Source organism: Ammospiza caudacuta, chromosome Z (assembly GCF_027887145.1).
Source record: "Ammospiza caudacuta isolate bAmmCau1 chromosome Z, bAmmCau1.pri, whole genome shotgun sequence".
NCBI lineage: Eukaryota > Metazoa > Chordata > Aves > Passeriformes > Passerellidae > Ammospiza > Ammospiza caudacuta.
The window spans coordinates 64491141-64508296 of NC_080632.1; the positions used below are offsets into that span (position 1 = coordinate 64491141).

At 36.4% G+C, this 17156-nt stretch overlaps 1 protein-coding gene across 1 annotated transcript in view; it reads left to right on the top strand.

The window, feature by feature from the left end:
- The window catches only part of LOC131571634 (coiled-coil domain-containing protein 171-like), an 82084-nt gene that overhangs the window by 11670 nt on the left and 53258 nt on the right, over positions 1–17156 (top strand). Inside the window, exons 8-17 of the mRNA XM_058824413.1 lie at positions 2028–2195; positions 3863–4051; positions 5232–5736; positions 6496–6612; positions 7445–7671; positions 8298–8477; positions 9762–9935; positions 10399–10547; positions 12096–12150; positions 13391–13501. Coding sequence (XP_058680396.1) covers positions 2028–2195; positions 3863–4051; positions 5232–5736; positions 6496–6612; positions 7445–7671; positions 8298–8477; positions 9762–9935; positions 10399–10547; positions 12096–12150; positions 13391–13501 — 1875 coding nt within the window. The remainder of the gene's footprint in view (positions 1–2027; positions 2196–3862; positions 4052–5231; positions 5737–6495; positions 6613–7444; positions 7672–8297; positions 8478–9761; positions 9936–10398; positions 10548–12095; positions 12151–13390; positions 13502–17156) is intronic.

Sequence of the window (17156 nt, forward strand, 5' to 3'; positions counted from 1 at the left end):
GGCTTATTTTCTGAAAACTTTCTCCTCTTATATGACCACTTTGGGCCTTTCTACTGTCTTTACTCAGCTACACCTTGAATAACAATTTTCCCATCTTTTTGCATAGCAGCATGGACAAAGGAAAGTTCTTAGCATGTTTAGAAAATCTCTCCTGTCATTGTGTGGTAACATCTGTTTTGTTTCTACTCTTAGTAATATAAAATTTTTTTGGTGGTGGCTTGGAACATTCTCCTCTTTCTCTGTCAGAGCTCTGAGCATGGAAGGTGCATGATGTCTGTTCCCTGTGGACAGGAGCCGAGACCTGCATCAGAGAGTCTTCAGATTTGTGGGTGTCTTTTGTTCAGATGATGGAGTTATTCCACACTTTGTCTTAGTGCTGTCCACTGCGCAGGCAGATCTGAAGACAAGTAAAATCAGGATCTTATTTTTTCTTTCTGGGAGAATAACAGCTTCTTCCATGCAAGCAATAATGTATTAAAAGACATTTGCTGGCCTACTTAGCCTGAAAAAGTAATTTCATCAGGCACAAAAGGAACATATAGAGAGAAAAGCAGCTGTGTGCCTTAACTACAGGCATTAATGATTGCTACTTATAACTACAAAACACAATTACAAGCTCTAAATATTATACTAGAAACTTAAAGTGCTTGCTGTTGCTGTGGTAGGAGTTTTCCTTTCTTATTCGCATTCCTTAGTAAAATATATATTATACATGAGAAAAATTCAGGACAAGATTCCATTCATGATCAAGATTTCTGGTAATGGAAACAGAATTTAATGGTAGACTCAAAATTAATGTTATGTTACTGAAAGGTTAAAAAAAAGGATTGTCTCACTGTCATATTCATGGAGGTGGTTGTTTTAATTGTTTTACTCAAAGGATTTCAAACCACAAGACTGTCTGGAGCAGGTGATAAAAATATTCATTTTTGGAAGAGTTGTATTAGTGGTTCCCTTATGAGATCAGGTGTTTATTTATTGCCTTGGATGGCTTTGCATTTTTCCCAAAGCTGTTTGTATTTGTTTGGGAAGCCTGTGTGTGATCCTGTTTACTCCATTGAGACAGCTTTGATTTTGCTTCTCAAAATGAAAAAGCAGAAGACTGTAGCAGATAACATTTAATATATCGCTGTTGGTCTTTGCTATACTTATGCTTAAACTGTGTAAAAACATCAGTGCATTTCCTTCCCTTAATTTTCCCTTCATGCTTTCCTGACCTGTACAGTATTTTTTCATATTTTATACCATTCTGTGCTCCTTATGTTCTTTCCACAGTAGTCTGATAATCTTATATTGATCTCTGACTGTACTGATACAATCTTCATGGCATTTGAGAAACATTAAGATAACATTTCTATTAACTTAATCAAAGTAATCTAAGGCACTTGTATGTACTAAAAGTATGAAGAATTGAATTTCTACTGCATGCCGTTGTTACTAAAATTTATTTATAACCTGAATCAATTTATTATACCACTTATTAAAATCACTGTAAATAAATGAGGCACAGCTTGTGGAGTTTGGTGGAGCTGTAGGACTATTTTGGGCGGCTATTTAATCATATATAATCCACGCAAAACAAAATTTTAAAATAATTTAGAGTGTGTTTTGCTGCCAAGCCAACTGGACAGTTTTCTGTGTGCTGTGCAGGTGTTGGGGCACAGTTTGAATGCACCTCAAAGTATTAACATGGGTAAATGAACTGCATCCACTGAGAGCATGGAAATTTTTATCTGTGCCAGGTCATGATTGTGGCCCCCACAGGACTGGGATTTATTCACATACTTTATATACATACTGTGTCTAATTTGATAAATTTTGTGAAATCTATTTCCTTACTTTGCTGTAATATTATGCAATTATGGCTGCAATTATTAGAAATTAACTGAGGAATTTTGTAAATCTGTGAGAATGAACTTTGAGGGCTTGTTTTCAGCTGCATGCAGCACTGCTACTACACATATGATGCATCTCTTTTGATTTTAACATTGCCCAGATACAGCAATTAATTTTCCTTTGTGTTTCAGAGGGAAATGTCTATCCTCCTGAACTTATACCAGAGCATGGCAAATGCCCATGTGCTTACCAGACAGACAACTGTCCCCCTGGAAGAGTTACCTTGGACAGAGCTTTGTGCACTCTTGCATGAGAATGTTGAAGCCCTGATCTTGAACTTCCACAAGGCTAACGAGAGGGTGAGTGTCCCCAAGCATCAGCTGCCTCTGCTGAGCTCAGTGACATTTGTTCACACTGCAGTCTCATTAAAAAGGACTGATATTCATCCCCCCAAAAGGATTTGGACACTAACAAATAAACACCGTTTATTTTGGCTTGTCCACAGCTCAGTTTGATGCTGTTGCTGTGGGCCTTTAGATGTGACTGGAGTGTGCATCGAATCTCTCAGCTCCACCTTCTGTGCAGGACATTCTGAAAGGAGTATCTGATCCTAGCCACAGGGACCTAATTAAAAGACAATAAATTCATCTTACTGATGAAGAAATTCACAGAATGTAGTCATTTACAGTCATAAAGCAAGTCTTTATTTTACCATAATCCATTGGCAAAATACGCTTTCTCCAGGAATACCATTTTTAAATTATGTGTTTATGGTTCAGATCTACTATTTGAAAGAATGCCAGTGTGGGGTTTTTTGTTTAATTGTAACTTTTGGATTATGACATTTTTAGAAATACCTATTATAAAACATGTCAGCATTTGTGTGAAGGAGGAGCTGTACTTTTCTGCATGATAATAATTCAAGTGAGGTTACATGACCTCTCCTCCCAGAAAACCTTGAGTTTTTAGGAAAAAAACCACACTTTTTAAATAAGTCAGCTGGCTCCAGAGACTAAGCTAAGAGTGGGTAAGCCACTCTTTAGGGTTTCACTTTGTTTTCTGGTTTATTTCTCTTTTGAAGTAGAAGAGGAAAGGGAAGAGAAGGGAAGGGAGTGAATATTGTTGACAGTGTTTGTGGGGCTTGTATCTTTTTGTGCCTGCTTTTTAATTAAGCATTTTTATTGAGACTGATCATGAGGTCTGTAGGGCTCTTCTCATGTACTTAGCATCTTTTCTGGGATTTTAGACTGTGTTGTACAAAACTTTTTTTCCTACAGTTCAGTGTGATCTATCTGGAAGTGTCTTGCTAATATTTTCTAGTAACAAAGTGCAAGTGCGTGCATGTGGAGATCATTGTTGGCTTGGTTCATTCCTCCATTTGGTTTGCGTGGGATGTGCAGTGTTAAACCACAGGAGTGAATCCTTTCATGCTTGTTGAAAACACATCATAAACTTATGAGCTATTTGTAAAGAAAACATTCTCTATGTTAGAATCCCCTGAAATTGTTTTAAAACTTAGTAATAATCTGGAATGTCTTGGCTTTTCAAAAAAACAAAAACCCAAAAAAAACCAAACCAAAACCAAAAAAACCTCCACCAAAACCCAAAAAAACCCCAAAGAAAACAAAAAATGCCGTTTTTAATTATTGTTTGCAATCATCACAAACTTCTAAAGGGTATACTTGGATTACTGATTTACTAAAACTTGCTGAATTCGCTGAAATTGAATACAAGTTTTTAAAAAAAGTGTTTTAAGTGCCTGGTTCAGGTTTCCTGCAAAGAAGGTGACAAATATCTGCAAGGTGGTATAAGGATGGCAAAACCAAAACCAAATAAAATACTTGTTTCAAAATATATTTCAGTTTTGTTTTGAGAACCAAGTAATTAATCTACTATGATAGGGTTTTTCATAGTTTTAATGAAAATATTAAAGAAATCACAGTTTAGGTTTTATGCTGAAATAGTCTGTGTTTAACTTAAAGTGAAAACGTAAATAATAATTTCTTCTTAAATTCTTGTCACACAGATATCTCACCTAGAACATACTTGCAAGCAAAAGACTGACACTATGAACAACCTTCTGCAGAACCAGGAGGATGCTTTTAAGAAAATGTCTGAACAGTTTAAAGCACAGGAACATTTATGGCAGAAAGAAAAGCAATATCTTGAAGAGCAGTACTCAAATCGCCTTGCAGAAATTCAAGCCAGAGCACAGGTATGGTGCTGTGAACTTCTAATTTTTTTTCTTGTAACATTTAATGGATTATTTTAGTAGTTTAAGTCCCTTAGCAGTTTAAGGTCATTTGGGAATTATTAAAGTGTATTTTTAAACTAAAAACCCCACAAACAACAAACCAACCCCTTGCAGGATAATATTAACATCACTTTAAATAAGAAATAACTTACTTTGTTGAAGCATTTGTTGAAGAGAATTTGGTCTACAGCCCCAACTGAGAAGCCTTATTTCGTCTACAGATGGTAGTATTTTTTTCTGAGAATGTTAAAGCTGTAAGATCGATTTTCCTTTTTTTAAGAATTACTGAGGGCAGCTGATACTTTTTCAGCATCATCATGTGCAGAGATTGTATGGAGTAACAATAATGTGGTGTTACCTGTGGATCAATGTAGTTACTTATGTACTGACCCTAAGAACAGTGGTGGATTTCAACAATGTTAAGCGGCACTGCTTTACTGATACTACAGTGAAAAGTTGTTTTAAAGTGTAAAACTGTCAGTGCTTGTTAGATGAGTTATTTGCAATCCAAAATGTTATTCCACAAAAACTATTTATTGTCTTTACTATCCCCTTCCTTCACACCTGTTTCAATTAAAAGCATTGTGAATAAAGGAAATAGATGTGCCTTTTTATTTGTGAGTTACTGCAACTTCACAGAATAATGCTGTATTTGATGCAGATTTCAGGGCTGGAAGTCTTTGCATGGTGAAAGCTTTAATTTGTGTAGTTTTATATTCCAGCCTTCCTTACATTTTTCCTTACACTGGTTTTCTGCTTGGTAGAGCAGTGTTCTCTCTGAAATTGGAGAATGTTACTACTATTGTTAAGTCAACCCCTAAAAGTGTATTGTGGGCAGACAAGTGGTGTTGGACCTTCTGTTAGCTGTCACAGTATTGGTGAATTGCAGTCAGAAATCAGGAGTCCATTTGCAGTTGATGATCATGTAAACTTCCCTCCCACCATTGCTTTGGTGTCATATATCTGATTCTGTAATTTTTTACTAGAAGAGATACTTTTATCACTATCATTACTAACAATTTTTATTCCTTTAATGAATCATTTGAATGGCAAAACTAAGAATTTTCTTTTTGCTCTCATCTAGGTAAAAACCATCTAGTTAATATTTCTTCCATTTTTGTTTGGTTTGTTTCTGTTGCAGGAATGTGAAGAAAGGGAGCAGAAAAACAGGCAAAAACTGTATGGCCTTGAACAAATGTGCGCACAACTGACCCAGGAAAACAATTCCATGAAAAATACATTATCAAGTGGTCACAAGGAGTGCTCACCCCTGCTTGCAGCCTGTGCGCTGCTGTCAGGGGCCCTGTGCTCTCTCTATGGCCGACTGTGCACTATGCCTTACCAAAGAGACATTCTCCAGGAACAGATGAACCAGCACCAATTATTGAACCAGAAGATCATCAGCCTCCTTTATGCTCTCCCTACTGTGGTAGAAAGAAACCAAGACGAAGGCAGGCTGAGGCAGAGAAGAGCCAAGAACCTGGTTTATGTGTTCCGAAGAGCTGTGATTGCAGTTCTGGCTGCTAACAGGCTGAGGGCTCTGGCCCGATATTCTTGTACCTTTTTTGTCTGGACGGATGGCTCCAGAGGAAGCACTGGAATTCAAGTTTGTGTGGGAGAATCCAGAGGCAGGCATCCTGTGCCACGTAAGTGAAATGTTCTTAAAATGTTATGTCAAATTACATGCTTAGGGAATAACAAAGAGCAATATTATTGTTATTGCTAGGTCATAAAGACATATTTAATGACATTCTGACAAATATTATTTATGGATTTATGTTTTTTATGTTTCTTCATGAAGTATTTCACTCTAAGAGCAAATGCCTACTCTTATGTTAAGCATTGCAAATAAAATTGCAATTATGCACATGAACTCAACGCTATCTGATATCCTTGATATTTGTGTTACGGATTTCATAACCAGGCGCTGCAGCATCTTCTCTGTGGTAAATATCTTGCAATGTTCCTAAATTATTAACTGTCACCTTTTTTTTTCTTTTGAAAAAGTATTTCCTCTTTTTTTTGTAATAATTTCTAATACCTATTTCCTACCAAAATTCCTGCAATTTTCCACAAAAATTGCTTTCTGATTCAGGTAAAATATTAGCATAGGATTTTGAAATTTTCTTTTGAGGTTATATCTACTTGCCTCTTTCTGTTGCCAGACCAGTTTATACTTCCCTCTAAAAGGATAAATAGAATCAAAAATGTTTTGCCAATTAGAAGATTCATCTACTTTTTTTTTTAAAAGTAATTCTGGAAGCATGCTTAAAACAGTCTAAATTGTTCTGTCTAATTTGTTGTTTATAGGCTTATTTTTGGTTAATTTCTGAAAGAGGTGGAGATAGCAGTGTGCCATATCTTAGTGATTCAGTTATCCTGCTAGCTGCAATTCACTTCCACAGGTTTTGGAGAGGAAGGAGTTGACTGTATGGAAGCACTTCATTGGTTGACTAGCTCTAACCTCTATACTGCAATAATCAGTTCCATCTCGGAACTGCAGGATGTTCTCAACAACCAAGGTAATTTTAACTGTGTATTGTTGTAGCAGAAATATATTTTCAAAATAAGTAAGTCAGGTTGGTTATATAATTTCCATTTTTATGATTTTATCTAAACTGTTCTGGATCGCAGCTCTGAAGAGGTATTTCTGAATATTTATGATAGACACCTTTGACTAGAGATTATATCCTGAGCTAGTCAATACAAATTTTAGTGGGACTGTTTCCCTGAAGGAGTAATTTCATTGCAGGATTAAATAATAACTCTTTTCTGCATTCTCTGAATGATCACATCTCTGTACTGTTGGAACAGATTAATTTTCTTTAACAGCTGATATGATATTTTATCCTTTCAGTATATAGAGCCATGGAAGCTGAAGGCTGGGAGAGTGTTTATGGAGTTTATTTACAGTGATAACTGATACAGGCTCCCTTGGTTCATCTGCATTGCTGCCATCCCTGGTTCTTTATTAAACTCTACTTTTAGAGTCCCCACATTTTTGTCACAGAAAAAAGGATATTGGAAGAGGGATAATTTATGTGAATAAAGGGAAACAGCAGGACAAAGACAAGGTGATGCATTTTCCAAAAGACTAAACACTAAATTGGTATAAAAGTTGCCATTGAACCAAATTTGTTTAGATTTAGTTTCAGGCATTTTCTTCTTTGATCATGCTGTTTTCAATAAATTGAAAATCAAAAAGCAAAGTTTGAACAGTGTTTCAGATTCAGTATTCTGTGTTTCAGAATATTTACAGGTTCCATCTTGTATCAATGAAAAAGAATGGTATATTACAAGAAATGGGAACTAATAACCTGCTTGATGTTTCCTTTGTGTTGTTGTTTCTTAAAGATGCAGAGTCCTGGCTTTCTGGACACTCACTTATCGGTGCAGCCAGGAGCTGCTTCGCAAAACTGATGGACAACCTGAGCGTACTGATGGAGACAGTTCAACGGAACGCTTGTGGGTATAGACCTTACCTGGAGAGGGACTCCCTGATACAGAGGCTGGCTCGTGGGCTCCAGAGAGTAAATGCCCAGGCCCTGGAAGCTGGATTGTATGACAGACTGCCCAGCACAGTAAGCGGATTACAGTCCTCCTTCAGGAAAATAGAAGGTTTATAGCAATGGTGAAGCTCCCTTGATAGCACCATTTATTTTGTTTCAGGCTGGTTATGAGTCCATGACAATGAAGTACCACTGTATGGACACTCAGAAGTAGATTTGTCACACATTAGAGTGTGAATAGGTCTTTTTGTTTATTGTCAAAGAATTTTTGGAGGAGTGTTAGTGTATCCAAGTAAAATATTTTTTTCCAAGTTCTATCACATCTGTTTTAGCTTATAAGAACAAATTTGCCTGTGGCTTGATATGTTAAGGTTGCTTTTTATTATTGTTTTCTGTTTTCTCATGTTTACCATCCTTTCTTTCAGTAAAGATAACCTTCCCTTTAACCAAAATGAAAAGACAAACACTTTCTCTCATAATCTTTTATAGTAGACTTTAGGTGAAAATAGTAATTCTTTGTAAACAGAATTTTCAGTAACCCTTGGTAGGTGACAGGTTCAGACTTTTGTGTATGTCTTTTAGAGAGAGAGGAAAAAATGATAGTTTTGTCTTCACTTTCTTGGGTCCTAAATATGATTTATTTTATTGCTAAAATAGCAGATTTTATAGCCCATCAACTTGTTTTTGTTTGCTGACAGAGAAACATAGCAATCTTGCAGCAAGAAATATTTGGATTTTTACGAAGGCTTCATGCAGCAGAGGTAGAGTCCCACTCACTGCACCTGCAGCTTGCAGAATGTGGATGGGCTTTCAGTGAGATGCAGAAAGATGCTGAAGAAGCCTGCAGACTGCAAGAGCAATTAAATGAACTTCAGCGTGTAAGTACATTTGACTTGGAGACTCTCTTGCTTAAAAGAGATTCTCCTTTCTACACATTTTTTATTTGTTTTATTTTGGAAAACAAGCATAAAATTGATTTACTTTCAATAGAATTTTCCAGAAAACTTGTCCAGTAAATGCCACTAAACTAGAAGACAGATGTATTTAGAAATACCCTTTTTCCACTGGAGTTTCCTTTTGATTTGTAAAAGGAGGTATCCTGTATAAATTACAGTTTGGCCTTCAGCAATCCGGGTTCTCCCATTTGTTGGAAATGTTGATGTGATTTATGTATCCTAAAAGAAGATTTCACTTCCACAGAGTAAAGTCAGCTGGAATGAACATATTCAATAAGACTGTTCATGAGAAGTTCATGAAATATAAATTTAGCAGTTTAAACTCTGAATGGATGTTGATGAATAACATAGTAATGGATGTTGTTATAATAAATACAATACCAATTTTAGTGGGTCTGTTTCCCTGAAGAAGTTACTTTATGGCAGGGGAGAAAAAGCATTCTCCAACATTCTCAGTAGCACAAATACCCAAAATTCCCCTGAGTCTTTTGCTGTTGCTGATTGACTTACTGAAACACTGTGGGTTCCCTAACCTGAAGCCTAGTTGGTAGAACCTGTCAGTGTGTCCCAATCCAAACACTTCCAAGCAGATAATATCTGCTAAATAATGTCTCACCCATTGTCCTTCCTGTTCCTAGCTAGTAAAATGGATTTTTTCTTACTCAAAAATCTCTAATCATCTTCAGGTTTGTTCTTAACAAACCTGTTTTATTTTATTTTAACCTGTTTTATTCCCTTAGTGGTTTTGGGACAGTTAGATGAAAGTTGTCACATTTTAGGTTGTAGTTGAAATATAGATGACAACTTTCCTTGAAGAATTATTTCTTATGTCTGGAACAGTTCTTGGAGGAGAAGAACAGTCAACAAAGGTGTTTACAAGGATTAATAAGCTATCCACTAAGTTTCTGAACACTGATCTGCGTATTTTTCCTTCTAAATATTGAAGTTGTGCATCCTAGGGTGCTACTTTGACAAGAATAATGAATGCCAAGACTTTACATGAACGTTCTTTTTGAAAAACACAGTAATTAACTGGTCTGCCATTTTACTGTTCAGTGATTTGTCTTCATGTTAAAAAAATCTCAATACTAATCCTAAGCACGCATTTGTTTTGGAATTTGGTGGGTTTGCAAGTGAAACTCACTTAGTGGTAGGGAAAGCACTGAATATAATTACAGAATCAGGCAAACTTCTTTCTCTTTCCAGAGAATCAACCAAGACAATATACATAAGGAGTTAGATAATGCTTTGCAGCGTGAGCATGAGGCAAAATTGCTTCTACAAGAACACCAGCGACGGATTCAGGAGCTGAGTAATACACTGGAATTGCACTCATGTGCCAACAAAGATAGAAGCCAAGTCTCCAATGTACCTCTGATGGTAATGTTATTCTTCTGGAGCAGTCACCAGAGCTTTACCTTCTGTTAAATAAGCCAAATAGTGCAGTCCTTGTATAAATAAAATAACAGGAGTAAATACACACACCACTCAGTCTTCTGAGAATTTTAAGCTACTGAGAAAACACTTCAAAGACTCAATTTTTTTCTTAAGCCATGGATGTTTTATTTTTAACAATTTAAGAAAAAGTCTTCAGTGAGGGTTTGATTTAGGCTTTTTACCTACAATCATTTTGTTTTCTAAAACTTATTTATACGTGGCAAATATACTAAAAACTGTGGGGATTCTGAGTCATTAATGCTTTTGTTAGGAAATTCATAAAACCGTAGTATGCAGTGGTCCAAATCTACTTCACAATAAATTTGTCTTCCATGTTGGTCAGTAGCCAGTGGCATAAAGTGAAGTTTATTTGGGCTAAAATAGCAACTCTGCTCTCTGCTGGCAGAGCCTCTCTAATGCAGCGGAGGAACTGAGGAGAAGAGACCAAGTTCTGGATCACCAGAATAGACTCCTGAAAGACACAGAGCAGTACCGGCAGCGGCTGCAGGAGACTCTCCAGGAGGCAGAACGTGCCATCCAGGAACAGGGAGCAATGTGAGCCCTGGGGCATGGGGGATATCGCTTGAAATGTATAAAAATTTAAATTCCTACTTCCATGAGCAGCATTTTAGCCCTGGACAGTGTAAGGTTAGAAGAGTAAAGTACATCTGTCTCCTTTTTTTTTGAAATTCAGACATAGTCTTCTAAAAACAAAAGTGTTAGTTCAAAATAGTAGGTCATACATTTTATGCAGTTATCCCATAATAGTGCTCCAAATGCTGGGTGCTGAAATATCTGGCAAACAAAACACCTGTGCGATTTTACTGATCTGATATCTCTTTGGCAGATCCTTAAAGTTCTGTTTATTTAAGAAATGATTGTTAGTTCTCTGTGTTTCCATGCCATTTTGTTATAGACAGATACAATTTATTTATAGTAAGTACAGAATCATCAGCTAGGGGACAAGTCTTCGCTGCCAAAGGGACTGAAACCCATTTTGGACCTAGCCTTTCCTTTGGTACAAGACAGATCTTCCAGCTGATTTCAGGGAGTTTTGGATTTACACCTAATCCCCATACCACTTACACCACAACGTAGAGTGGAAGGAAAGGCTCAGGCACTGGTTTTGAAAAGACTGGTAGTCAAAAGGAGCCCCCATGACTTGAAGGAGCTTATTACTAACCAATTCTTACACCATGTGGTCAGATTAAAAAAAAAACCAACAACTTTGCAGACTTTGTTTTCTAATACTTACCGTAGTATGAAGCATGTAATATGAATATTGTTGTTCCATGGCTAGGATCTAAAAAAGCTTTAGTCATACGTGGGTTCATTTGACCTCTGAAGACTAAAATCTGAGAAGCTTTAAGGGCTTTATGCACGAGGGAAATAATGCCATTTGTATAATCCTCAATGAAATGTTTAACAAGCTAATGAAAATGACAAATTTTATTTGGTAGGATTTGATCAAAGCAGCTGTCACCTGCAGAAGGATTTGTTCTAGAAAGCTTGTCCTTTCCATCCTAATCACCCCAATCTATTTTGGACATTCTTCTTTGTGGCCACACATATATCCAGAAAAGATTTTTTTCATGTGAAGAGACTTTAAAAATGGCTTTTTTTTTTCTGTGTATAGCAACTGAATATCAACAATGACAACTTTCCCTTCATTGTTCTAGCAGCTCTTCACAACAAATAGGGGTTTTTTCTCCCTTTGGAACATATAAGCAAAGCAGATGAAATAAACAGAATCTGTCAGTGTTTTCCAATACAAGAATATAATACCATCCTGCTAGAGACTTTTAATGACCTCTATATCCAAGCCATGATAGTTGTTCATTGATAGGCATATAATTACATTAATTTTAATTGCTTATTCTCAACAGAAGCATCTTCTATATGGAAATGCACCAAATGCACCAATATGAACTGTTTTTAGTATTTCCATTGGAGATATGAAAAAGAGAGAAAATCTTAACAGTTTATCAGCAATTATTTTACAAGACATCAAAACCATAAAGTAACTGAAGATTAATTTCTACATTGGAAGAGCTTCAGTTCTATAAAGTTACTCCATTGTTTTGTTTGTTTCTTTTATGATAGAGATGAAGAGTTGATCATTAATCATGTGAAAGCTGTGGAGGCCACCATGAATGAGGTAAGAATTTGAAGTGCTCCCTCTGATTTGTGTTCCAAACATGCCAAACCCTTAGAACTGTTTATCCTCAGGGGAGGAGAAAAGTTGTTGCAAAGCAACTTCCTTTCCTTAGAGTTGAAGTTTCCTCCCTCAACTTCTACCATCTTAAAAACTGTAGTGGAATAAAATGCAAGTTTGTAGTATACACACAACTCGTTATAAATGTAGAAGTTATGACAAAATTTCACTTTCCTTCCCTCGCTGAGCACTATTTCTGGTTGCCAAGACTAATGCAACATACAAAAAAATTGTGATTGTTGTGGTTAACCCTCTGCTGAATAATGAGAGATAACATACTTGGTGGCCATAAAATATTTGGCTTTGTGTCTGCTACTTTAACCTCTGAAACATTATAAATAGGAAAAGAAAATGCAGGAAGTCATAATCTGTGGTCAGAAACTTCCATGGTATTTTTTTAAAGCTCATTTTAAATTTAATAATAATCTCAAGTTTTCTCTCTGACTTGTACAAGTGTAGCCTGGTATAGGACTATTTGAAGGTCCAACAAAGCTGTACATATTAATTATTTAGGAGAAAGGAATATTTTCAACTGTAGCTCTGATGGCAGATGGTTTTATAACTGCTTTTAATCTACAGCAGTGCCAAGCAAAAGAAATGTTTTCATTACCTTGGAGTGTCGATTTCCCTTACTACATCTTTAATTCCTAGCAAAATGGGAATCTCTTCTTTATTTTACTGTCTGTATTCACAAAAACTGTTGTTAACTTTATTTTCAGATACCTTTTTCAAGTCTATTTCCTAAAATGCTCATTGAAAGTGACAGAACCTAAACTGCGTGTTTCACCTACAGCAAACTGTGCTGATAGGAAATTTCCTTTGTGCCACCACCATCTTCATACTGACTTCTTTCAAACTTTGGAAGTGAATGTCATGCAGCAACTGCTGTGTTTTTACAGTAATACATACATCGTGCCATGTTCTTGGCCTTTCTCTTTTCAGGGCAGGGTAGTTGGTTTTTTTGTTGTTGTTGTTGTTTTGGGGTTTTTTTTGGTATCATTCTCTCCTAGCACTGTGAATGAGAGATTTATTTGCAATGAAAATTCAATCAGTCGTACTTTATTCATCGATGTTAGGTCCAGTGATTAATGCAAGTCCACTCAACGGGCTCAAGGGGACACAGTTCATCCCCGCTGGTGTCTGAAGGAGAATAACCACTGATGCTGGGGTATTTTCCCTTTAGGTCAGAGAAGAGGCTGTGGCATCAGATGCTGCAGCAGCCATGCCACTCCCCAGCCTGAAGACCCTTTCAGAGGAAGCAATGAGAGACAGGCCAGAGGCTAGATCATTCCAGGTTAGAGTCTAAAACCAATCCTGTTGTTTTTTTCATTATTATTTTCTTTCTTTCTTTTGCATCTGAGCTACAACAGGCAGACAGATTATGCTCTGAGCATGTGGAGAACAAGTATTGCAGTCAACAGTTGAAAGAATTTCCATGTATACTCTTGCACATGGTATTTCAGAGATAATGTCAGCTTTCAGTTTTGCAGTTACAGTATTAAATAATGGATGGGAAAACAAAAATGGACAGAAATATATATATTTGGAAATTAATATCCCTCTATCCTCTTCACTTTTTTTCCCATTAATATACACAAGACTAATTAAGAAAAACCCACAAACAAAACCAAAACTAAGATCCCCACAAAAAAGCAAAACCAACCAAACAAAAAAGATGAGATTTTCAGGCTCCTTCTTGGTCAGTATCAGATTTTTTCATTCCACAGTTCTAGAATTAACTGTGGTGTTTAGAGCATTCCTCATTTAAAAGAGATTGCTATTTAGAATGTTTAAATATAGAAGCTATTTTGCTTATGTAGGTTTAAAGACTTGCACATTTCAAAATACTGATTTTTTTAGGACAAAACAATGAGTGGAAAAAAAGAGAAATTTAGCAATAATGTGCCATATTTTCAGCTCTGAATGCAGATTCAGTGCAATACATCCTTATTGTTTGTAAGTTTGGTCTTCTACATAAACTATGCCTTAGTCTTTATAGTTGTGCAGAGTACTTTAGTGCTAAAACAGAATTTTTTTCCTAATGAGAGAGCAAAAGGCAGAATGAGTACATATTTCTTTCATTGTACTTCTCTGTCTGAATGAGAGAGATAGTAGGTAATGAAGTAAACTGCGAGGAACTTAGACAACGTAAGTATTGTATACAGTGTGTAAGCTCAGTGATTCCTTCCAACTGATTGTAGATTTTCAGTTCTATTGCAGTGTAAGTATATAATTGCAGAATCGAGGTCACAAAATCAAACATTCAAGAAAGGCAGATTCCAAAGTGGAAATTTCTCACTGTTGCCCTCTTGCATGCATACATACATTTCAATATGATAAAGACATAAATTGTTTGTGCATTATCATGTTTCCACGCTAAAATATGGAAATACGAAATATATAATGCCTTAAGAGTCCAATGAGGCTTAATTAGCACAGATGAACTTTTTTGTCAAAAGGTAGAATTACAGATATTTCCCCAGTACAGTGATGATCCATTTTAGAGCTGCACAAAAGGTCCCAGAGGTGGCATCTTTCCACAGGAGGCATTGTGGCAATCACCAGCTTTTAAATCCTGATTTTCTAATTTGGTAGTGGATGCTGCTTTTTTTCCTTTTTTTTTTTTTAAGTCCCATGCCAACTTCCATTCTTTTTTGACCTCACAATGATTGCAGAAACATCTGCAGCCTGTTCCTTCTTTCTCTCCAGAAGAGAATCATAAACACAAAAAGCTGCATTTCATATTTGCACAGAGTACTTGTGGTATAAATAACATAGTACAGTATGTGCTGGGAAGCTTGCTGGTGGGCAGAACTGTAAAGTTCTTGTTCACCTAGCAGCCTCAGGTGCACTTGGTAACACAGGACGAAGAGCACCAATGGCTCAGTCCGTGTCACTGTGAACTTCCTTTTCTCCACCCCTTTTCCTCTTTCTCCCTTTTCACATCTCTCTTTCCCCCTTTTCCCTCTCTCTCTCCTCTGCCCTTATCTCTAGTTCCCGTTTGATTCCTTTCCAAGCACATTATTGAGGTTTTATGATAAAATTTGCCTTTTTATAGACAGAGGTCACCTTATGGATTTTAATTTTACTCCATGCCAAACTCTATTAAGGGCAATCCTGTAATCTTGAGTGAGGTAAGCATTTAGGAGTCTTTTTAGGGACACTTGTCGCTGAAAACAGTGGAGTTGTTTGCAGGTACATCCTGTAGAACTGCCTTAAGTTAGTCTGTGATGAGCATATTTCAATTAAAGGCTTATAATCTGCAAGAATCCTCTGTTAGGACTAGAACCACAGAACCAAGACATTTGGAGGTTTTTTTCTGGTGAAAAAATATGTGATATGGGTTAATTTGCCACTGCTGCTTCCTAGACACCATAGTGAAACAACCTGATTGATTTTAGCTGGATTAACATTATTCTGAGATCAGCAATGTGAAACCAAGGAGAGGAAAACTGAAAAATTTTTGTAATCCCTGTTGTGGTACTAAGCTGATTTTTTGTCTGTATCACAGGTTTACATTCAAAAGTCAAGTTTCATACTATCTGAAGGGAAAAATTATAACAAATAAAATATGATTACCCATTGTAAAGAAGACCAATAATTTCAACAGTTAGTTGTTGTTCAACAGTAGTAGACTACTACTTATATACTACTGGATATAAAGTTACCAGTACTGCCAAATCATCTGTGCTCTCTTGTCCTGCTAACTTTATCATCAATCTTGACCAATAAAACAAAATTGGGACATTTTCACTACATACATGGAAACAGTTACATTTTTCAGTTATAGTGCAATCAGATTATTTGTTTTCAGAGGTCTGCAGGTTTACAATGTTTCTTTTGTTACTGTAAGCTAATTTTTTGCTGTGGAGTGGAAGGATTAGTAAATTGACTTGTCTTGGAAGTGTGAAACATAGCTTGAACTATGTGGTAATTTTTGTGAACAGAAATTGAACCTGCAGTGAGTCTTGTATTTAAATAAAATGAAAAAATTTTATCAAGAGCTCAAGGCTGTACTCCATGCATGAAAACATCAAAGCATTTTCTAACTAGGGTGTGGACACATTCCCTGCTCCTCAATTACATTAGTATTCAACATTCTAGAAGAAATACAAAATCCAGTGTTAGACCTTTTTGATGTTCAGGTCCTGGACTGAGAATCTGCCTGGCTTACAAATTGTATTGATTTCTCTGCTAAAAAAAAAAATCTGTCTTTTGTAACAAATTTGGATGTGTGCTATTTTGGCATTTAAGTGTAGCTTGCCTGGCACTAATGATTCCTTTTACTTTTATTTAAAGAACATGTTTAGACGTCCTTTGGGGATCTCTACTCACTGGCAGCTGCCGGAGTTGAAGCATTAAGAACAGGAAGACAATCTTCAGAGGCTCACGTGGAATCTGAAGCAGCTTTTGTGCTCTTGTTCCCTGCTACTGATGGTAAGTGTGCTTTGCAAGCAATTATAGTCACTTGGATGTGGGGTTCCCAGCCAGCATCTGCCTCATGCTGCACAGCTTCTGTAGGAAAATACAACAACACTTAATTGTAAACATAAGGAAGCAATAAAATTAGTGCAAACAGAAATGTTCAGAGACATTTTTCAGAAAAGAAAGAAGGTGGTGAAGGTTAACACAGCACTTAAAATTAGTACTGTATTTTTTTTTCTATTGGTCATTATTTGATTAGGGTCTTTATTTGTTGTAGTTCGAATGTTGCATGGTTGGATTTGTTTTGGTTTTGGGGAGTGGTGGTAGTGGGTGGGTATGTGTTTGGTTTTTTGAGTTGTTGTTTTTTTTTTAATATTACTATACTTCCTCCTTTCCTGGAACTTTGCTTCCCTTCCCTTCCTTTCCTTTCAATTTCGTTTCCTTGCCTTGAAATTTCCTTTCCTTGAAACTTCCTTGAAATATCTTTCCTGTTCCTGCAATTTTCTGTCCTTTCCTTGAAATTT